General features: G+C 39.6%; 1 protein-coding gene across 1 annotated transcript in view; it reads left to right on the top strand.

Moving 5' to 3' along the window:
* Nucleotides 1–15,152, top strand: part of tmem198a (transmembrane protein 198a) — a 33,515-nt gene extending 18,363 nt beyond the window's left edge. Inside the window, exons 3-7 of the mRNA XM_042494179.1 lie at nucleotides 6,008–6,246; nucleotides 7,270–7,482; nucleotides 8,299–8,422; nucleotides 13,325–13,626; nucleotides 14,694–15,152. Coding sequence (XP_042350113.1) covers nucleotides 6,008–6,246; nucleotides 7,270–7,482; nucleotides 8,299–8,422; nucleotides 13,325–13,626; nucleotides 14,694–14,846 — 1,031 coding nt within the window. The 3' untranslated portion in view covers nucleotides 14,847–15,152. The remainder of the gene's footprint in view (nucleotides 1–6,007; nucleotides 6,247–7,269; nucleotides 7,483–8,298; nucleotides 8,423–13,324; nucleotides 13,627–14,693) is intronic.
* Nucleotides 15,153–17,548: the final 2,396 nt, after the last annotated feature.

The raw sequence follows: 17,548 nt of genomic DNA, 5'->3' as shown, positions 1-17,548 counted from the left end.
AATGGGCATGCCTTTCCATTTTCGCCCGTGTAAAATGCCTACGTCACCTTGGATTGGAAATGATAACAGATAATAGACATAAACCTGCTTATGTTTTGAACATCTATCGCCATGTTTCTTGGAATGTTATCACGAAAGGAGAAGTCACATATCACTCAATGGAAACACAATTATCTTGCATCTTACATTGCTGCATTATATTTATATTATATTTAAGAAAAAAATTTAAGTGCACTGTTTGGCAGTACAAGGAGACTTTCTGAACAGTGACTGGATGCCATAATGCTTCCTTCATAGCAAAAGCAAAAGCTGAAAAAACTGAGATCAAACTGTGAATTAGGCAGCGCTGATCAAATCTGAACCAAGATTTTGTTACTGAGTTGTGTCATGACCCTGGGTTTTTGTTTATATTCTGTTATATTGTAGACATAATCATCGGGTTTTCAGTTTGTTTTTTTGTATTTATCCATGCTTCCCATTTTATTTTGTAGATTCATCCATTGTGTCATGTCTGGTTTTACTTACTGTCTTTGTGTGTTTCACTGTTTAGTTTCACCTGTCCCTCATTACCTCTAAAGTCCACTCTCCTGTCCTCACTTTACTTAATGGTTTACCTATGTCCTTAGGTCTTCTTGCCTTTGTCTATTTCCCGCCTTTTTTGTCACACCTGTCTTCTATCAGTCTTGTTAGTCCTTCCTTGATTTCTGTCTTCCCTGAACACCTGTTCTGATTTACGAGTGTCCCTGCCTACTCCACCTTTGTCTCGTTCTTCTCATTACTTCCCAGTGTATATATACCCGTATCTGTCCCCTTGTGCTTTGTCAGTTTGTCTGTGATCTGAGTTCTTCCTTATGATCCTTGTGTGTTCCTGATTGGTTTTAGTTTGATTTTTGATGTGCTTCGTCCGTTTTGTCTGTTTTCTCTGGTCATGTAGCACCAAGTTTAGAATTATTTGTCTTTCTACTGCATAGACAGAGCAGTTTTACAAAAAGACCACTGAAAAACGACAGACGTGATCGAAACAGTCTAGAGTGACATGTAGTGGATATATTATTTCTTATATGTGTAAGTGCCAGGAAATAATTGGAGAATGCTAAAACATGCAGCCAAAGAGCCTTGAAATCTAATTTCTAGTTCATTCTGCACAGCTGGTGTATGATATTATTGATTTAAGAGCAGTACAGAGAGGTTGTCTTTTTTCAGGCTTTGTGAATCAATAATGAACTCTCGTTCCTTGTACACTAAGCTATTGTGGCTTTGCTATATGTTTATGTTTGCTCAGGATTGCATTCGATCAAATCCTTGAATATTAATTGCCCCAACACCCTCCAATTGCTGTCATCAGCAGACATACTAAAAGGATTGTACTGCCTGGTGTCTTTGAAAGAAAAAAAAATGTTTCTGCTCCTTATTCAAAGGCATGTTCCCATTTCTTTCAACTAAATGCTGCAGTGGGACAGCTGTAAGAAAAAAGAGGCAAAGAGTTTTGCAATTAATCAAAAAATACCAGGCCTAACTGCCAGTGGACCCCTGTTGGTTCTTCTCTGGTTTTTTTTCCTCTTTGCCATCAAACACCCTGACTCATACTTTATGCATGGGTCTATTCATATGTTAAGACACAAAGTCCTTACTTGAGGCTTAATTTTGTGCCCACTGAGTGACTGCGTTTGATTGCATTACAAGTATTAAGGGCTCATCCTAATGAGTTTGGATGTTAAGTCATTACAGGAATGTGTAATCAATAAATAATTAGCAAGAGAAGGAGCTTCTGTAAATGGTTACAGGCTTCTTACATTAGAGTTGTTTTTGTTGCAACAAGAAAATGAAACGTTGAAAATTGTATTCTCACTTGAATAGGGACCAGCAAAATTGCATAAAAGTGCTCAAATAATGACATTGGATTCAGAATGTCTCTTGCACTTTTGCACAAAGGTATAATAATTATTAGTATACCGCCTTGAGTTGGCTTGTCGGCCTGTGTAATCATTTACTTGCAGCTTTTTTCTCGTGGAAGAGGCAGTGACATATTGATATTCATCATGCAGTGGCCTTGATGACGACTTTGCAAGGACTGTAGGAATGCAGAGATGCAAGATCAGAAGCATGCAAATAGTTGGGGTTTTTTTTGTATATTGTCTTTACCAGAGTGATTTGAATTTTGCTCTAACGACATGGTATGGATTAGTAACCTTGAACACCAAAACATGCTATAGATCCTATCAGGATCAGAGTCGATAGCTTCACATTAGAGCCATGCAAAATATTAAAGGTAGTGTTCCATGTCATAAAACTAAATAACTGTGCTGTGCAAAAATATATAGAATCACAATTTTGTCAAAGCAGCCACTATGCTGTTTTAGGATGAATATTGATGTAAGTTGAAGCTCTTAGCAGATGTGTTGCATACAAATAGACAGAGAGATACTCACTGAAGCATACAGATGGCATTAACATTCACTGTATATGTCTTGGTAAAGCATCAGCAGAGTCAGTATCTGCATTACAAACAGGATACCCAACAAGTTTATTTTAGGTTGACAGCATGCAACAAGACCGTTGCAACTTACGGCCCTAAGATAAAATTGTTTGATAAAATATGTAATGAACGATGCAAACTTCGCAGATCCTTACCACTAGTAGGTCAGGAAATGTCAAGTTTGGCTTCAGGGTGGTGCCAGACAAATCCTACTTTAAATGTAATTTACCGGCTTCAGCTGTGCTTTGCGCATGCTACTAGCCGTAGTGTGCTAACGGTGAAATCATTGCAATTTAAATGTGATCATGTTAATCTCTTCTTCTGAATTAACATTGGCTTTAAAAGGCTCTAACTTAACAAAAACTTAAATTTAGATAATCAGCACTGATCAAAAAGGATTTTATATATGCTTCCAAAAAATAGAAGCAAAGATTTGTGTTAAAAACAGAATGACATCACTTTACTTCAAATACTTAAGCTCCTTGGTCCTTCACCATCTGTTGTGTGTTTGTTTTTTGTGTTTGTTTGACAGTATACTCTGAGAAAAAGAAAACATAGAGACGTGCATTTTCACTCTCAGTGCCAGAACTTGCTCTATAACCAAACAAAGTCCCTGTCCTGTAAATGAAACACAGTGCATATTGTTGATGTTTCACAGAAACCCCACAGCCACATTCAAAATGGCATTTCTGCGGTCTGAAAATTGAATCTCCCTGCTGATAGATGCTTCTTGCAGCTGTAGAATTTGGTTTAGTTCCAAGGTCTTGGGAAGAAAGGGTTAGCTGTCATTTCTTTGATCCAGCAAAAAAACACAACAACAAAGTTGCAGCAGAAACGATGAGTGATGTTATAGGGACAAGATGGATGAGGCAAAGGAGAAGAGAGAGCAAGGGAGGCAGACAAGAGCTGAATAAGCCCGAGTGAACAGATGTGACGAAGGGTTTGATGGCTGGAGGAAAAGTAAGGGAAGCAACAAGGAACAAAAGAGGGAGTAGGACTGGTGGAACAGTGGGGGAGGTAAAGGACTGAGGAAAGGAGAGGGGTAGAAAGGATGGGTCAGAAGAAAATGGGCAAGGAAAGTGGACCACAAGATTAAAAACAGTCATGGGGTGGTGTGATATTTCAAAATATGTTTATTGATTGATGGAGACTCTCTGATATGAAAGAATAATGTTGGAAATTTGAGACGGCTATTGACCAAACACATGTTCAAGTGGCTTTAGATGCTTTGGAAATGCTCCAGTTCCGTTGTGTCGGACTATTAATTCAGGTATTCTTTTACAGAGGACAGAAAACACAGTGGCTTTCACCTCTCTTTTTTTTAAGGACCTGGTGGCTGAAAGATAACGAGGAAAACACAGAAATGAGTAGAAGGAAACAAAGAAAGTAAGCAGAAGTGCATCAAATAAATAAGGTATGGTCACGATGGAGGAGTATAGACAGCGGGTTGGATGAAAGGAGGAGTATTGTTTGGCTCAGCTGTGCAATGCCTGATTACACACAGATAACAATCTGATGTGGGTTGCCCTTGAGACAGAGTCCAGTCTGAAAGAGGAAAGAGGAGATATAAAGCAAAAGGAAAGACAGATGCAAACATTAATAAACACAGAAGCAATGGAAAGGGAGATTTATAACTGTCGATAATTTGAGCTTTTATTTCTTTCCCGGCTTTATTTCCCCTTCTTTTGCTGCAGTAAAGCACATTAAAATGGAAATAAACTGGTAAAAGATAAAAAGGGAGAGAAAACCAAGGACAGGAGGGAGCACATGATGGGAAAAAAGAAGAAGGAGAGCAGCTGTTCTATTCAGCAGGCCTGTTGACTAATGAATGTGGATGACCTTTTGTAATACGATGATTTTCATATTTTAAAGCAGTTTCATAAAGGTTTATAGAGACAGTTTATCTTTTCATAATGGAGAAATACTTCCCTTTCCCACCACAGGAAGACTGCTTTTTATTGCTTTGCTTTCATTATGAATCATCCTTTAATTACTTTCCTCCTTGTTTAGAGTTGGTAACACCCTTTTATATATCTAATAGTAGTGATCTACTCTTAATCAGCCAATAAAAGAAAAAAGATAGATGATGTAAGCATGAAAAAACAGAAATCAGGGATCAAATACATGTATTCCTTTATAAAAAGTTTTTAGTTAAACTAATAGTTGAAGAACCAGTCATATATAATTAATTGATCCTTTATATATCAGTCATAAACCATTTGTTCATCCATAAACTGCCCATTTTAAAGGTAGTTGGATCTAAGGTAACAGATGTTTGTCCAGGTGCTCTACGGCAATTTTCCAGCAAGAAAATAAAGTGGACAAATGTCTATTGGTCAGATCTGCCAGATGAAATGAAGAGCTAAATAGAAAGAATTATCAAGTTATCATAGAGGATGATGAATCTCAACCATAGACTGGTAGTAAAGTAATGACATAGCTACCTTGACAACGTATTCTCATAGATTGGCTCCATGATATCTTAAGAAAATGCATGCACAACAGCCCCAGGGAAAAGTCAGATTTTTTTTTTTATCCATCCACCAGCTCAGCGTGGCTCCCCTCTAGACTGCTCAGGACTGCATCCTTGTTTACTCCCATCAGCGCACTGGTCACATGATCCCAGTCTGTCAAACTAAATGGGATTTGTACGAATTTGGGTGCATTACTTTTCGTAGTCAGTCTGACCATGACATCACTGTGTGTGGACTCCCAAATTGAAGCCTGGAGTTCTGCATTTCTGACATTGGCATCTTGGTTGTCTTTTGTTTTTGGATTTTTTTTTGTTTGTTTTGTTTTGGGGGGGTTTAGAGCCAGATGTGACTATTTGGGCAAGGGACTGGCACTGTGAAGGAGTGAAGGGTCGATCTGACTGAGGAGCCAAGGAAATGAGCTATAGAGACCAAAACTGTCTCTTTTACCACACTGTAAACATGTTTATTTCAGTTGTAAAGTTGGGCATTTTAACATTTGAGCCAGCCTTATGTAGCCATTCCAACAGCTGCAGTTTCTGGCACCTCCTTGATGGTTTAATTTTTCAGCCTCAGAGGTTGCCACTTGATCTCAATCCAAATGTTTTTCCGTCCTGTAGTCTAAATTTTGAGAGGCCATAAAAGGTTGCTTTTTGTGATGTATTATATATATTTCTATAAAGCATAAATGTTTTATAAAAATGAATGAAACAATTTTTAACAATTACCTGTGGTCTCTCTTGTTTATAATTACAACTTATAAACCTTTTACAATGTACTTTATTGGAAAATTGTTCGCAGACACGTTCTCTCTCTCATCATGTTTTGGCCTTGTTGTTGTACACTGGTCTTGGTATGTTTTTGGCATGAATGATGGTGTTGATCGATAAGCTTGGCATCTGCTCAGGCTATGTCAATCCCAATGTATCATTCAAAAGTACTGCCTCTTGTGTGTTTGTGTTTGAAGGGAAATCGAGCCATACACACACAGGTGCAGCATGTACCAGCGTTTGTATGCTTGTGATAACCTCAGTGTTCTGTTTACTCATTTCCCCTCCAGGCTATCGATGCTTCAAGGCCGTATTGTTCCTCACAGGCCTAATGTTTGGCTCTGTGGTCATCTTCATGCTGTGCTACAAGGAGAGGGTGATGGACACTCAGCTGAGCGTAGAGGCGTCAGTGGGCATCGGCCTGGGCATCGGGACCCTGTGTGGCCTTGTGACCATGTTGGTTCGCAGCGTGGGACTGTTTATGGTGGGCCTACTGCTAGGCCTGCTGGTTGGAGTGGCTTCACTGGTGGTGAGGAGGCACATTGGATTGTGCACCATTTACATTTAGATTCCTTTTTATTCAGAATCCCAATAAAAATACCATATATACAATAGGCTACTTGAGATAAGTGATAAAACGTCTCATATAACATTAATGCAAACAGTCTTCATGAATAAAAGCATTGTACTATTATCACATAGAAATGTTCTTGAGTAACACATTCTCACGCCCAACTTCAAAATGTACGTCAACTGTCAACAATACTGATGCTTAGTCACTGGCCTATCACATGTAGCCCTCTAGAGTCATTTTTTTAAAAAATGTAAACTTCTATGATCACATAGAGCTCATAGATTTTGGCACCAAAACTACTTGTTCAGGTTTAAGACAAGATCATGGTTTAAGTGAAATAACACTTTTGGTTTCACAAGGGAAACAAACAGTAGTCTCCTCAGTGAAAGTCCTGTGTCTGTTTGACCAAACATACACCCACGTTAACTTTCTCGTTCTTTTTCATATCTCAGTAGTTCTGAGCATCTAATATTGCTGCAGATGTGTTTACACTGGAGTTAACTGAAATCTGCATCTCATCCAAACAAGGATGCCTTTTGTCTTGGTATCAGATGCCAGGGGGTGTGATCAAGTATTTAAAAAGTTGGGAGTGTTGTCTTGGGCCCAGTCGCACTGAAAAGTGGAATGTGTGGTTGTGGTTAGGTCACCAACAACAAATGAGCACATAAAACATCTACTCAAAGTAACATCACACTGCAAGGCAGGCGGTTGGCCTTCAAATCATCTTTTAGAAGACAATGCTGACGTTATAGGTGATGTTGCCAATTTGCATGCCAACGTTCTCCATAACTTAACTTCAGGTGAACTCTTGGTGTGGTTTACATCTGCCGCAACAAGGAATTGATTCAAATTTGATTTTGTAGACCTTCTTGTTTTCATTAATGTGCCCAGGCCCTGATTCTGCTTATTAAAACAATAAAAAAATCTACCACAAAACATACCAACAAAGTTAAATTAACCCTTCCCTCTCTCTCCAAGGTTATGGAGGAGTTCTACCACCCCAGAACGGTATGGGTCCCTCTGGGTGTTCTCCTGGGTTCTGGGACTCTATTTGCCGTCCTCACTCTTCAATGGCAGCGCTGCTTCGTCACCTTCTCCACTGCCACTTTCGGCTCTGCCATCATCACTGTCACTGTGGATTACTTTATAGAGCTGTTCGCCCTGGTACACTATGTCTACGAGAGACTCAGGGTAGGCCTTTCTGTTTTTTTGTCTTCATGTTTCTGTTTAAACTGTTAATGCAGGGAAAGTGAAATGCTTTTAATTTGTCTATATGTTTGAAGGTGGTCATGAGGGGTGCATCATTATTTTATGGCTGAATTTTGTTTCGGGGGCTTGACACGCAGCAAAGGGCCACAGGAACAACTCAAACATAGGCCACTGTGGAAGCCATATGGGGCACACACTCTACCCAGTGAGCCGGAGGTCGCCCCCTTCAGTTATTTATTAAGGTCTTTAATTCAATTTGTCACAGCCTTTATTTGATTTGGAGCCCAAATGTCAATCTAATTCTCAACCCTTTTAAAAATGTTCTGCATAGCTCTCAGACCTTTTTTATTTACTCAGTAGATAATGGATGAGGATCAGTATTCAGAAATACCCTCTTTCACATTTGTTTGCTAAGTTTTATTTGTCTAAACCCACAGAGTTCTGCATGTAGAGACTTGGGAGCTCTGCTAGAGCCACTGTGGGTTTTTTTTAGACCTGTTTATAAGATTGTGAAACATTTAGCATTGAGGCACAAATTACAAAGCATTCATTTTGAGATGGTGGTCATCTTCAAGATCATAATTTTGTAACCAAACCAGATACTTAGCATTTGTATTGGTATATTAGCGTGTTTCATGTGTTCTGGTTATTTGTGCAAGGATAACTCTGGGGATTCTTAAGAGGTTTTGAGAGACTGACAAAAGTGTTATTATTTATTTAGGAACTAGTTATTTAGCACAATTGAACAGTTTTATGAATGATCCTTAGCCAACTAAACTGTAGTTGTAATCTTTGCAGGTGGCACCAAAGAAGCCAGTGTGCTGGTTTACTTGGGTCATCATGGGTGTGTGGCCTGTCCTTGCCCTCCTCGGAGTGCTGATCCAATGGAAAGTCACTGCAGAGGGGTTTTCTCACACAGAGGGTGAGTGGAGAGCATATTTGAAAAATCACTATTTTGCCATATTTGTTGGTTTTGTTTCTTGGCAGTATTACTACTTTTAAAAATATGAAAATATGTAAGGACTTTGTTTCACATATTGTTAGTTTGATGAATAATTCAGACATTTTTAGTGGATAGAAAAGTGAAGTACATGAAAATAATGTCAAGAATTGTTTGATAGGTCAGCATGAAGGATTTAATGGCAATTAGTGGCGAGGAACTTCTCGCTTGTGTCCAGCGTTTAAGAGAACTACTGTGGCCAACGCAAAAATGCTAATGGCCTAATCTAGAGCCAGTTTTTTGGTTTGTCTATTCAGGGCTACTTATATAAGTTTAAGGCAAAGAATATACAACAATTCAAATTTTCAAAAGATTACTTTATAATACTGCAATATTATATACCAATTCAACTAATAGATGTTCCTTAATCCTACACACTGAACCTTTAAGGATTATTTAACATGATTTGTAAAATGTTTAGAGGGCATGACTAGGTGTACAAAACATGATTGACGTGCAAGAATACAACAGTGTTTCTAAAGCACTGACCTTATACTAAATTACAGAAAATTAAGAGCTTCTTTTGCATTGGTAATTGGATATTACAAAAAAAACCCCCAAAAACCCAGTTATCACAAAAGTGACAACAGGGCTTAGGACTACTTATAGGCAGAGTAGGTTGAATTTGGAAATTTGACTTGTTTTTTTTTTCTTAAAAACTTTAAAACGTTTTGTTTAGCAATGTGGATTCAGTCCAAACATGCAAACAAATCCAACAGGAGTTAAAGGCAGGTAAGAATGAGGCAGCAGGTCCAAGCCTTAGTAGCACGTCACATACAGGGGCGGAGGCCAGATACAAGCACATGCAGGAAGAAATGGAAAAAAGGCTACTGCGGAGCTGCTGAGGGAATTGGGAGCAGGTGGGTGTGGAGGTCAGGTGGAAAGGCAGAAATACACCAGGGACATTTTCTAGACAAAGGGGATTTCAGGTTTGGAAAATCCCATAAAAATTCAGGGACCTGAGAAAAACGAGAATGTCTGAGGCTGACAGGACATGTAAGAGAGCAGACTTTGATCTTTTTCTTTTTCCATGGGGGAATATTTTAAAAAAAAACATCATAAAAAGCAAGCGAATTCATAAAATTCACACATATTATGTAAAAATAGTAACTTGCATTAACTGAAATTGAATGCAATTGATTAGTTTACAGCCAAAATAAATACCAGCTTCTGCACCAACCTGAAACTCTCAATGCTCAGAAACGTCTGATTCACCTCAGTTTGTCTACTCTAGCTTTATAGCAATGTAGGCCACAGCCACAAACTTCAGGCAAGGCTGTTACAGACCTCTTGAAGCACATGTTGTAGAGCATGCATACATATTTACAGTATTACCACCAATATCACCCATGATGGCAACAAATGAAAGACGACTGCAGCTGCGATGGCCATGCTTTAGGAACTGTGTACATGCATATGCGGAAGTTTGTGCATGTTTAATCAAGAATTCATTTAACCCAATTTTATGTAATTAATGTGCTACTTCCACACAAAAAATGTATTTCTGTCTATGAATTTGATTTTAACGTCAATCTTAGATACCAAGTTAGCATGTCAAATGCACAGAATGATGATGAGGTGAGTCAGTATCGATCTCACAAAGGCCGCTACAAAGTGGTACCATTTTATCAAGACTGACAAATCTATCCTTATTTTATTGAATAGGCACTTTTATTGGCAGTTTAAGAAATTACAGATGTAGTGAGAGTGGGGACTGTGTGTGTGTTTGAGAGTGTGTGTGTTTGTGTGTGTTTGTAAGGAAGAGTCTGAATACACCAACATGAAAGTTGGTGTATTCAGCAGTAATCTGTTCTGCACAACACAGATGGTGAGATCACACTCACACACACAGTGTAAATACAGCACACAAACACACGACACACAACTCATACACACAAACAGTCTCAGACAGAGACAGAAATATACAGGGGCATGGTCTCCCACTCACTCATAAACTAGGAAAAACTGCACACTACACACTGTACACAAACACACACATAAACTCACATTTGATCTTTGCTGGCATATGACATGCAGACTTAAACACTGTCTTAGAAGAAGTCACACATGGCCTCAAATAATGGGATTAAACAGCAGGCTGTCGTGGCTTCCAGTCAGAGGGTGTGGGCAAAGAGATAGAAGAAGCTTTTTAGTGCTATTTTGAAAAATGTGCAATTTTAGTGTGATGGTTAAAGAGACCTAGACATGGGTATAGACATAGGGAAGCACATATAGGCTGAAACTGTCAATATGGGAAGAACTACATTTATTTCTTAGCATGCAGCTATTAGTGTTGGAAAGGCTACTTTTGAATCTAATAGGTTACAGATTACTATTTCCCCTTTTAAAAATGTAGTGATGTATCTATATTAATTGCTTAATCAAAGTAATGTAACTTATTACATATGATTACTTTTTAAACATCTGCTTTAAACTGGGTATTAAAGCTACAGGTTTGAAATCAAACATTTGATGCTGGCAGCATTTTCAGCATTTTAGTAAAATACATTTACTCTATACAGTAATGTTAGAGCTCTCTTCTGATTTCAAAAGTAAGATATTGTTGAATTTCGAGCAATGAAAGGCAATGTTGTCTAATGATATAGTAATGAGTCTTGGCATGATTGGCTGGTCCCAGGCATGCCAGACCATGACAATTTTCAAAGTGTAAGACATCCTACCCTTAATGGTGCTGCACTCAAATTTATATCATTGGCTTTGCTGACCTATGTTGTCCAGAAATATGCTAAAGAACTGGACAGAGAAAAGATACAAAGCAACAGAATGAGTGAGAGTGAATGACACATATGGTAGAAGAATATATTCAGATGTAAATCCTCTCAGTTACTGATTTATTTTGTAATCTAATAACATAATGTTGTTACATGTATCTAGTTACTTCCCGACAATGGTGACTATATTGTTAAAAAATGTACACGTTATTACTACGCTCCAGCTTTTCTCCCTGTCAAACAATAACTCACAGACAAATAAATTCTATAAACAAAGATCTGAAAAAGCCAAAAATAACAGGACCAAAAAAATAAAACAAAAACATTGTTGCATATGTGTAAGTGCTGCATGCGTGTTGCCTGCTGGTTGCCATAGATACAGCTTGTGATTGGGAAGAAGAATGAAGGTGGGGAAATGAGAAGGAGGCTCCAGCAAAAGAATTGTGGATTTTACTGCAGTTACTGCTGCTTTGTGATAAGAGCCAGGTCAGTAAAGATCATCACTGTGTTACTTAGAACCCCCCTTGAATTAACATATAAAGCACACAATCTTTAATGTAACTTAAAAAAAAAACGTATTTACTGCTGTCAGAGTTTGTATGTCCTTTATGATGAAAGGTACTGTATTGACAAAGAAAGAGGGATAGGGGAACGGAGACGGAGAAAAGAGGGAGCAGGTGTACTGGGGGAAGGGCAGGGGAGGGTGATAAACTGGGGCACAATGGGTAAGCAGGGCAACCGAGTGGAGCAGTAAGGAAAATAATGTGTCCGTCAGCTGATTGAATAGTGTGCAGGACACAAGCATAAATGGATTAGGTTGCACATGCTATTTTTTTGTCTGCATGCGTGGACAATGATTTGACACAAACACACACACAGACATACATTTGCACCTCTATACTTGTGATAGTCAAGTCAAGTCAGGTCAATTTTATTTATAGAGCCCATTATCACAAAACATGGTTTGTCTCAGTGGGCTGTACAGTTTACGACATCCCTCTGCCCTTATACCCTCACATCACCCAAGGAACCTGTGATACCTGACATAGTTTATTCCCAGGGCACTAACCCTAACCTGAATCATAACAACTTAACTCCAACCCACCCATAGCCTAATTTAAACTTAAACTCTTAAACAGCCTTTAAAAAAAGCAAGGACTGTCCGAAATGTCCTCCCTCACATAATCTAAAGCTATTGGTCCTCACAAAGATAGATGTACAAGAACCCACACACATACACACACACACACACACACACACACACACACAGCAGCAGCAGCATGTAGCCAGAGGGGCCTGAGGTTGGGTAAGCTGAAGAGAAAAGGGGGGTATCATTAAGCAGTTTCCCTGGCAGATGGTGCCTCGTTAGCTGTCCGCCCGCACAAAGAAACAACAATAGACCTCATAACACTTCCACACCCACCCACACACACACTTAAGCTGTGACGCATACAGTACATCTTGTCTTCACAGAGTTCAGCAGGGTCACTGTACTTGCAGTAACATTTTGACCTCACATAATGAACATGAAACAGATTCCCCAACACAACTGAATATTAAACCACTGAGCTAAAATGCTTAAAAACATGCATACCCAAAAATAATCATATGGGGAATCAATGGACAGTGAGACAGGATGGGTTTTGGGCATCCTTTGCCGGGGAGGGTGTGAAAATAACACGAACACACTCACCCACTCACAATATGTCAGGAGACTGAGCAGCGCAGAACGAGTACATGCAGCAAGGAGAATTATCTGTCTGCCAACGGACTGAATTGAATGAAGGAAATTAGGGAATGGACATCAGTGGGACTTTTTCTTCCTTTTTCTTTTTGTAGCCTGTGCTTACAGCAACCACCTTAGGGATAGATTCAAAGATAATTTCAACATTCAAAAACATCTGATTGAAGGTTTCTCCTGTTTTTAGTGCGTGATTCTGAAGGTGTCATTTTCTCTTGATGCAATCAGTTACTTTTCTTTCTTAATAAAAACTGCATCGTTTTACCTTCATCATCCTCTTACTCCTTTATGTTTATCAATTGTTCCTACTCTCTCCACACATTATGATATCTCTGGTTGTTTTGTCTTCAGTGGTTTTGAGTCGACAGCAACGGAGGGTCCAGCTCATGCGGATCCGGCAGCGGGAAGAGAGGCTGAAAAAGGAGAAGGAGAACAAGAAGAAGAAAAAACGAGACATCCAGAAGACCAGCCACAAGCAGAAAGGCCACACCCATCACCACCACCACCAGCAGTACCATCACCCGGCCGCATCCCACCCTCATCACCAAGCCCAGAGCTCTCAGCCACCTAAAGTCCCTCCTCCTCAGACTGAACCCGGCTACCATCGCAAGGCAAACCCTAAAAGACGCTTTGATGGAGATGTGCTGTCGCCAGTAAGATGCAGTGGTGTCCTTATTCTTTATTGGATATTTTTAGGGGGGGATTTTACTGCTTTATTTGATAGTCTCAAAAGGCAGGAGAGAGCCTCAGCCTAAATGAGATGCGCTTTACTTGAGCTATCTGGGCCTCCCAGACTCCTTATTACTGAGGTGTATTGAAGTTGAGATTCTGACTACATAGGTAAAAATGTCCTGCTTTGAAAAATGTTTCAAGAATTATTGATTATTTTAGAAATATTTTCAGTGTTTCTACCTTATGTGCTTATGATCTTAAATCAAACAAATGTAGATACAACTTTACACTGGAACACACCACCTTTTGAAATAATGGGTGTAAATACAGACACCAGAAGACGTATTTCAGTCAGTTTGCCTTAAAAAAAAACCCAATCTCTTTTGTTATATTTTATTTGTTTCATATTCTGTTTGACAACTTTTATGAAATTATTTGATATTGTTCACTAATTATGGTAATTTGCTTTATATGCTAAGAGTGGGTTGAGAAAATACATGCCACACTCTTATCAGTTAGATAAATACATAACTGTGGTCAGCAGGCAATTAGCTTAGCTTAGCATCAAGACAACTAGTCTGGCTTTGTTTCACGGTAACAAAATCTGGCTACCTGGGTTCTAAGGCCCTGACACACCAAAATGCAGTCCCCTAAACTTTGACCCTTGAGGACCCTTGTCAGCTTTTTTTCCACCAATTCGGCATCGGCACAGCCCGTCAATGAATGAAATCACCCAGACTGACAGTTCAGCTCAGCAGATGACAAGAGAAATGGAAGTGAGGAAAGTAAACAATGGCCTAAGCAAGAGAGTGAGGTCGAAACAAACTTGTTATATGTGGTAAGATATGAGTTGGTATTGATCTTTTTATTTAACTATGCAAGAAAGTGAATAAGTATACTTCCAAAAACATTTCTGTTAACATTAGTTGCGCCTAAATTTTATGCTTTCATGACTGCTGTTTGTGCGGTTTACTGCCATTATGTTACATCTATCCCATTATGTTTGTACGCTGTGTACACCAACCCTTTTTCCTCTGTCCGTCCACAGAGCTACATCAGGAGCTTCAGGGACAGACAAACAGACAGACGAGCGTACTCCCACAGTCGAATGATGAGTCGCTCCCGGATGGCCGAACTCGACTACGACTGCGGTTCTCGAGTGCCCCTCACAGCGCCCAGCGGACCTCCAGTTCGCATCTGAGACAGAGAAATGCACAACCCTAACAACACACACACAATCACACAAGGCCACTTCAAACCTCTTTGTCACAGTTAGGGATAGAGAGCCTAACCCTACTGTGCCAACCTAATCAACTGCCTGTTAACACAGCAGGAACTCAATACATCCCAGTAAAGCGGTGAGTCCCACACTGGTTTTCTCTTCTCAGACCGTTAAAAGTTGTATTTATTTGGCCAGTTTGGTCCTGTTTTGTTCTTTATGAATGTCAAGATACAAGAGCGGAGCCTTTTCTTCAGAATGCAGCAAGAACTGAACATGTGTCATCATATACTGTATGTCAAACCTTTTATGTAACTATACTGGACTTACTGGTGGGGAGATAACTGAAATATCTCTGGACATTTGATTAAAGAATCTTGTGGTTGCTTAAAGCCATAAGAAGCTGTTTCCAGTGGGATTGCAGTGAGGGGAAACAATCAAAACCCTCATTTCTCCACAGGAGGGCTGCACCATTTCAGACAAAAAATGCATCACATGGCTCTCATGGAGTCGAGGTAGCGCATCCTTCAATAAAACTTCCACAGTATCTTTGTTTCAAGGGTAATTAAGGAGGATTTGCTCTCATTATGAGTGCTCCAAGGAAAATGACAGAAACACAACAACAACAAAAATCACAGCTAAGATGAAAACAGAAAGGCAGCTCTTCTTCATCATATTCTCCACTGAAAGGTCACTGTGTGAAGTGATGTGTACATGAAGTCAGCCTGTTACCTCCACTGACAGCTTGTGAGTCCAGACATGACAGCACAAGTCTTACTGCTGCTTCAAAATGCAGAACAGGGACTGCTTTGAGGTGTGCATAGGAGTTCAGACCGAAGACAATTTTTATGCCATTTCACCCAAGAACCCTCCAAGTGTCATCGCCTACATTGATGCCATTTTCCAAGGGGAATATGCTTGCATGTCATAACTCTCCTTTTGCCCTTGATCGCCAGCTGTTTTAACCACGGACCTGAGCAGGAGACACATCCGAAACCTCCCTTTTTCTTTTCACCCTCACCTGAATTCAAAACATTTTTGTAAACTATTGTAATTATCTTTGTTGACATGTTTCTAAGTGCTCTCAAGTCCCTCTCCTACTATTTTCCCCCAAAAAGCCCATATTTGTTTGCCCTCTCAACATGCAGTTAGGGTACAAAGACATGAAACTGCTATCTCATACTAACCATCCAGGAATTTGACTGCTGAAATCCAGTGTTCGGAGGGGACAGTGCACAGCAGCGAAAATGTTACATTGTGTGTGTGTGTGTGTGTGTGTGTGTGTGTGTGTGTGGACACAGGAGCCCCATGGCAAGTGATGGATTGCACCAAATATTGGCCAAGGAGAGGGGGATTCATTGTTATGTATGTGAACCACGCTGTGTTGTTTTTCCTCTTATTTTGCCAATATACCGGTCCAGTTAAAGATGTCAGTCTTATGGTTTGGATAAAGTGTTAAAAGATGAGAAGGAGGAAGAGGGAGATAATCCCACATGAAGGATTAGACATAGTGAAAAGATTAAATCTTTTGCAAATGGCGCCCTCTAATGTTTACCACTGGACCTTTTTTTCTAGACTCTGTTTATGTGTGCGTATATGTGTGTGTTACATGCAATTGCTTTTAAACTGAGTTGTGCTCCGAACATTGTTATTGTGCTGCACATCCAGAGTCGTAAAGGAAGTTGGATTTGTACAGAAAGTATTTTCAGTACAATGAATCTACTTTGTTTTATGTAAACCTCTTTTGGAATTGAGGCACTGTAGTTCCCCAAAATAAACACCAACACTCCCAATGTTACATTTCCCTCAGACACTGAACAGATTTTGGCCACTTGGGTAATAATTCTGAAACACGTAACACATTTGGAAGTTTTACTTTATGAGGTTTAGATAAACAAAAAGGTTCCATGTTACTGTATTTAAATGCCACATACTTGATGGGATGTGTCGGGCTTGGCACTAGAGGACCAATCATTCTCACCTTAACCCATCCCTGCATGTAACTGTGTGTAACTGTTTACAATGTGTCAGTGTTTCAGTGTGTCACTGTTGTTACGTGAAAACCTCAGATTCCCATTTTTAGTTTGTTGGTCCCAGGCTGCACAAAACAACTGACCGAATGAAGTAAAAACTGTGGAAAGATGTTTCAATACCAACAGTATACAGGAAAGGAATTACATGATCTCGTTGTTTTCAGTGACTTCAGTGCAGTTTTTCAGTTATCAAGAAACACATTTACCGAATATTACTGAATCTTGAAAGGACCAACTGTAACCTATTCTGCCAGGGAGAATAGGTCCTTCTCTTCTCTTCTCTTCTCTTCTCTTCTCTTCTCTTCTCTTCTCTTCTCTTCTCTTCTCTTCTCTTCTCTTCTCTTCTCTTCTCTGCTCTGCTCTGCTCTTCTCTTCTCTTCTCTTCTCTGCTCTTCTCTCTTCTCTGCTCTTCTCCTCTCTTCTCTGCTCTTCTCTGCTCTTCTCCTCTCTTCTCTGCTCTGCTCTTCTCTTCTCTGCTCTTCTCCTCTCTTCTCTGCTCTTCTCCTCTCTTCTCTGCTCTTCTCTGCTCTTCTCCTCTCTTCTCCTCATGTCATCCAGGTAAAGGGCTTTGAAATACATTTGAATATTTTCCCTGCTCTTGACATGCATTATTCTTCTCCTCTCTTCTCTGCTCTTCTCCTCTCTTCTCTG

Source organism: Plectropomus leopardus, chromosome 10 (assembly GCF_008729295.1).
Source record: "Plectropomus leopardus isolate mb chromosome 10, YSFRI_Pleo_2.0, whole genome shotgun sequence".
NCBI classification, from domain to species: domain Eukaryota; kingdom Metazoa; phylum Chordata; class Actinopteri; order Perciformes; family Serranidae; genus Plectropomus; species Plectropomus leopardus.
The sequence above is the reverse complement of the archived record's forward strand: the minus strand, read 5'-3'. Positions and strand labels throughout refer to the sequence as shown.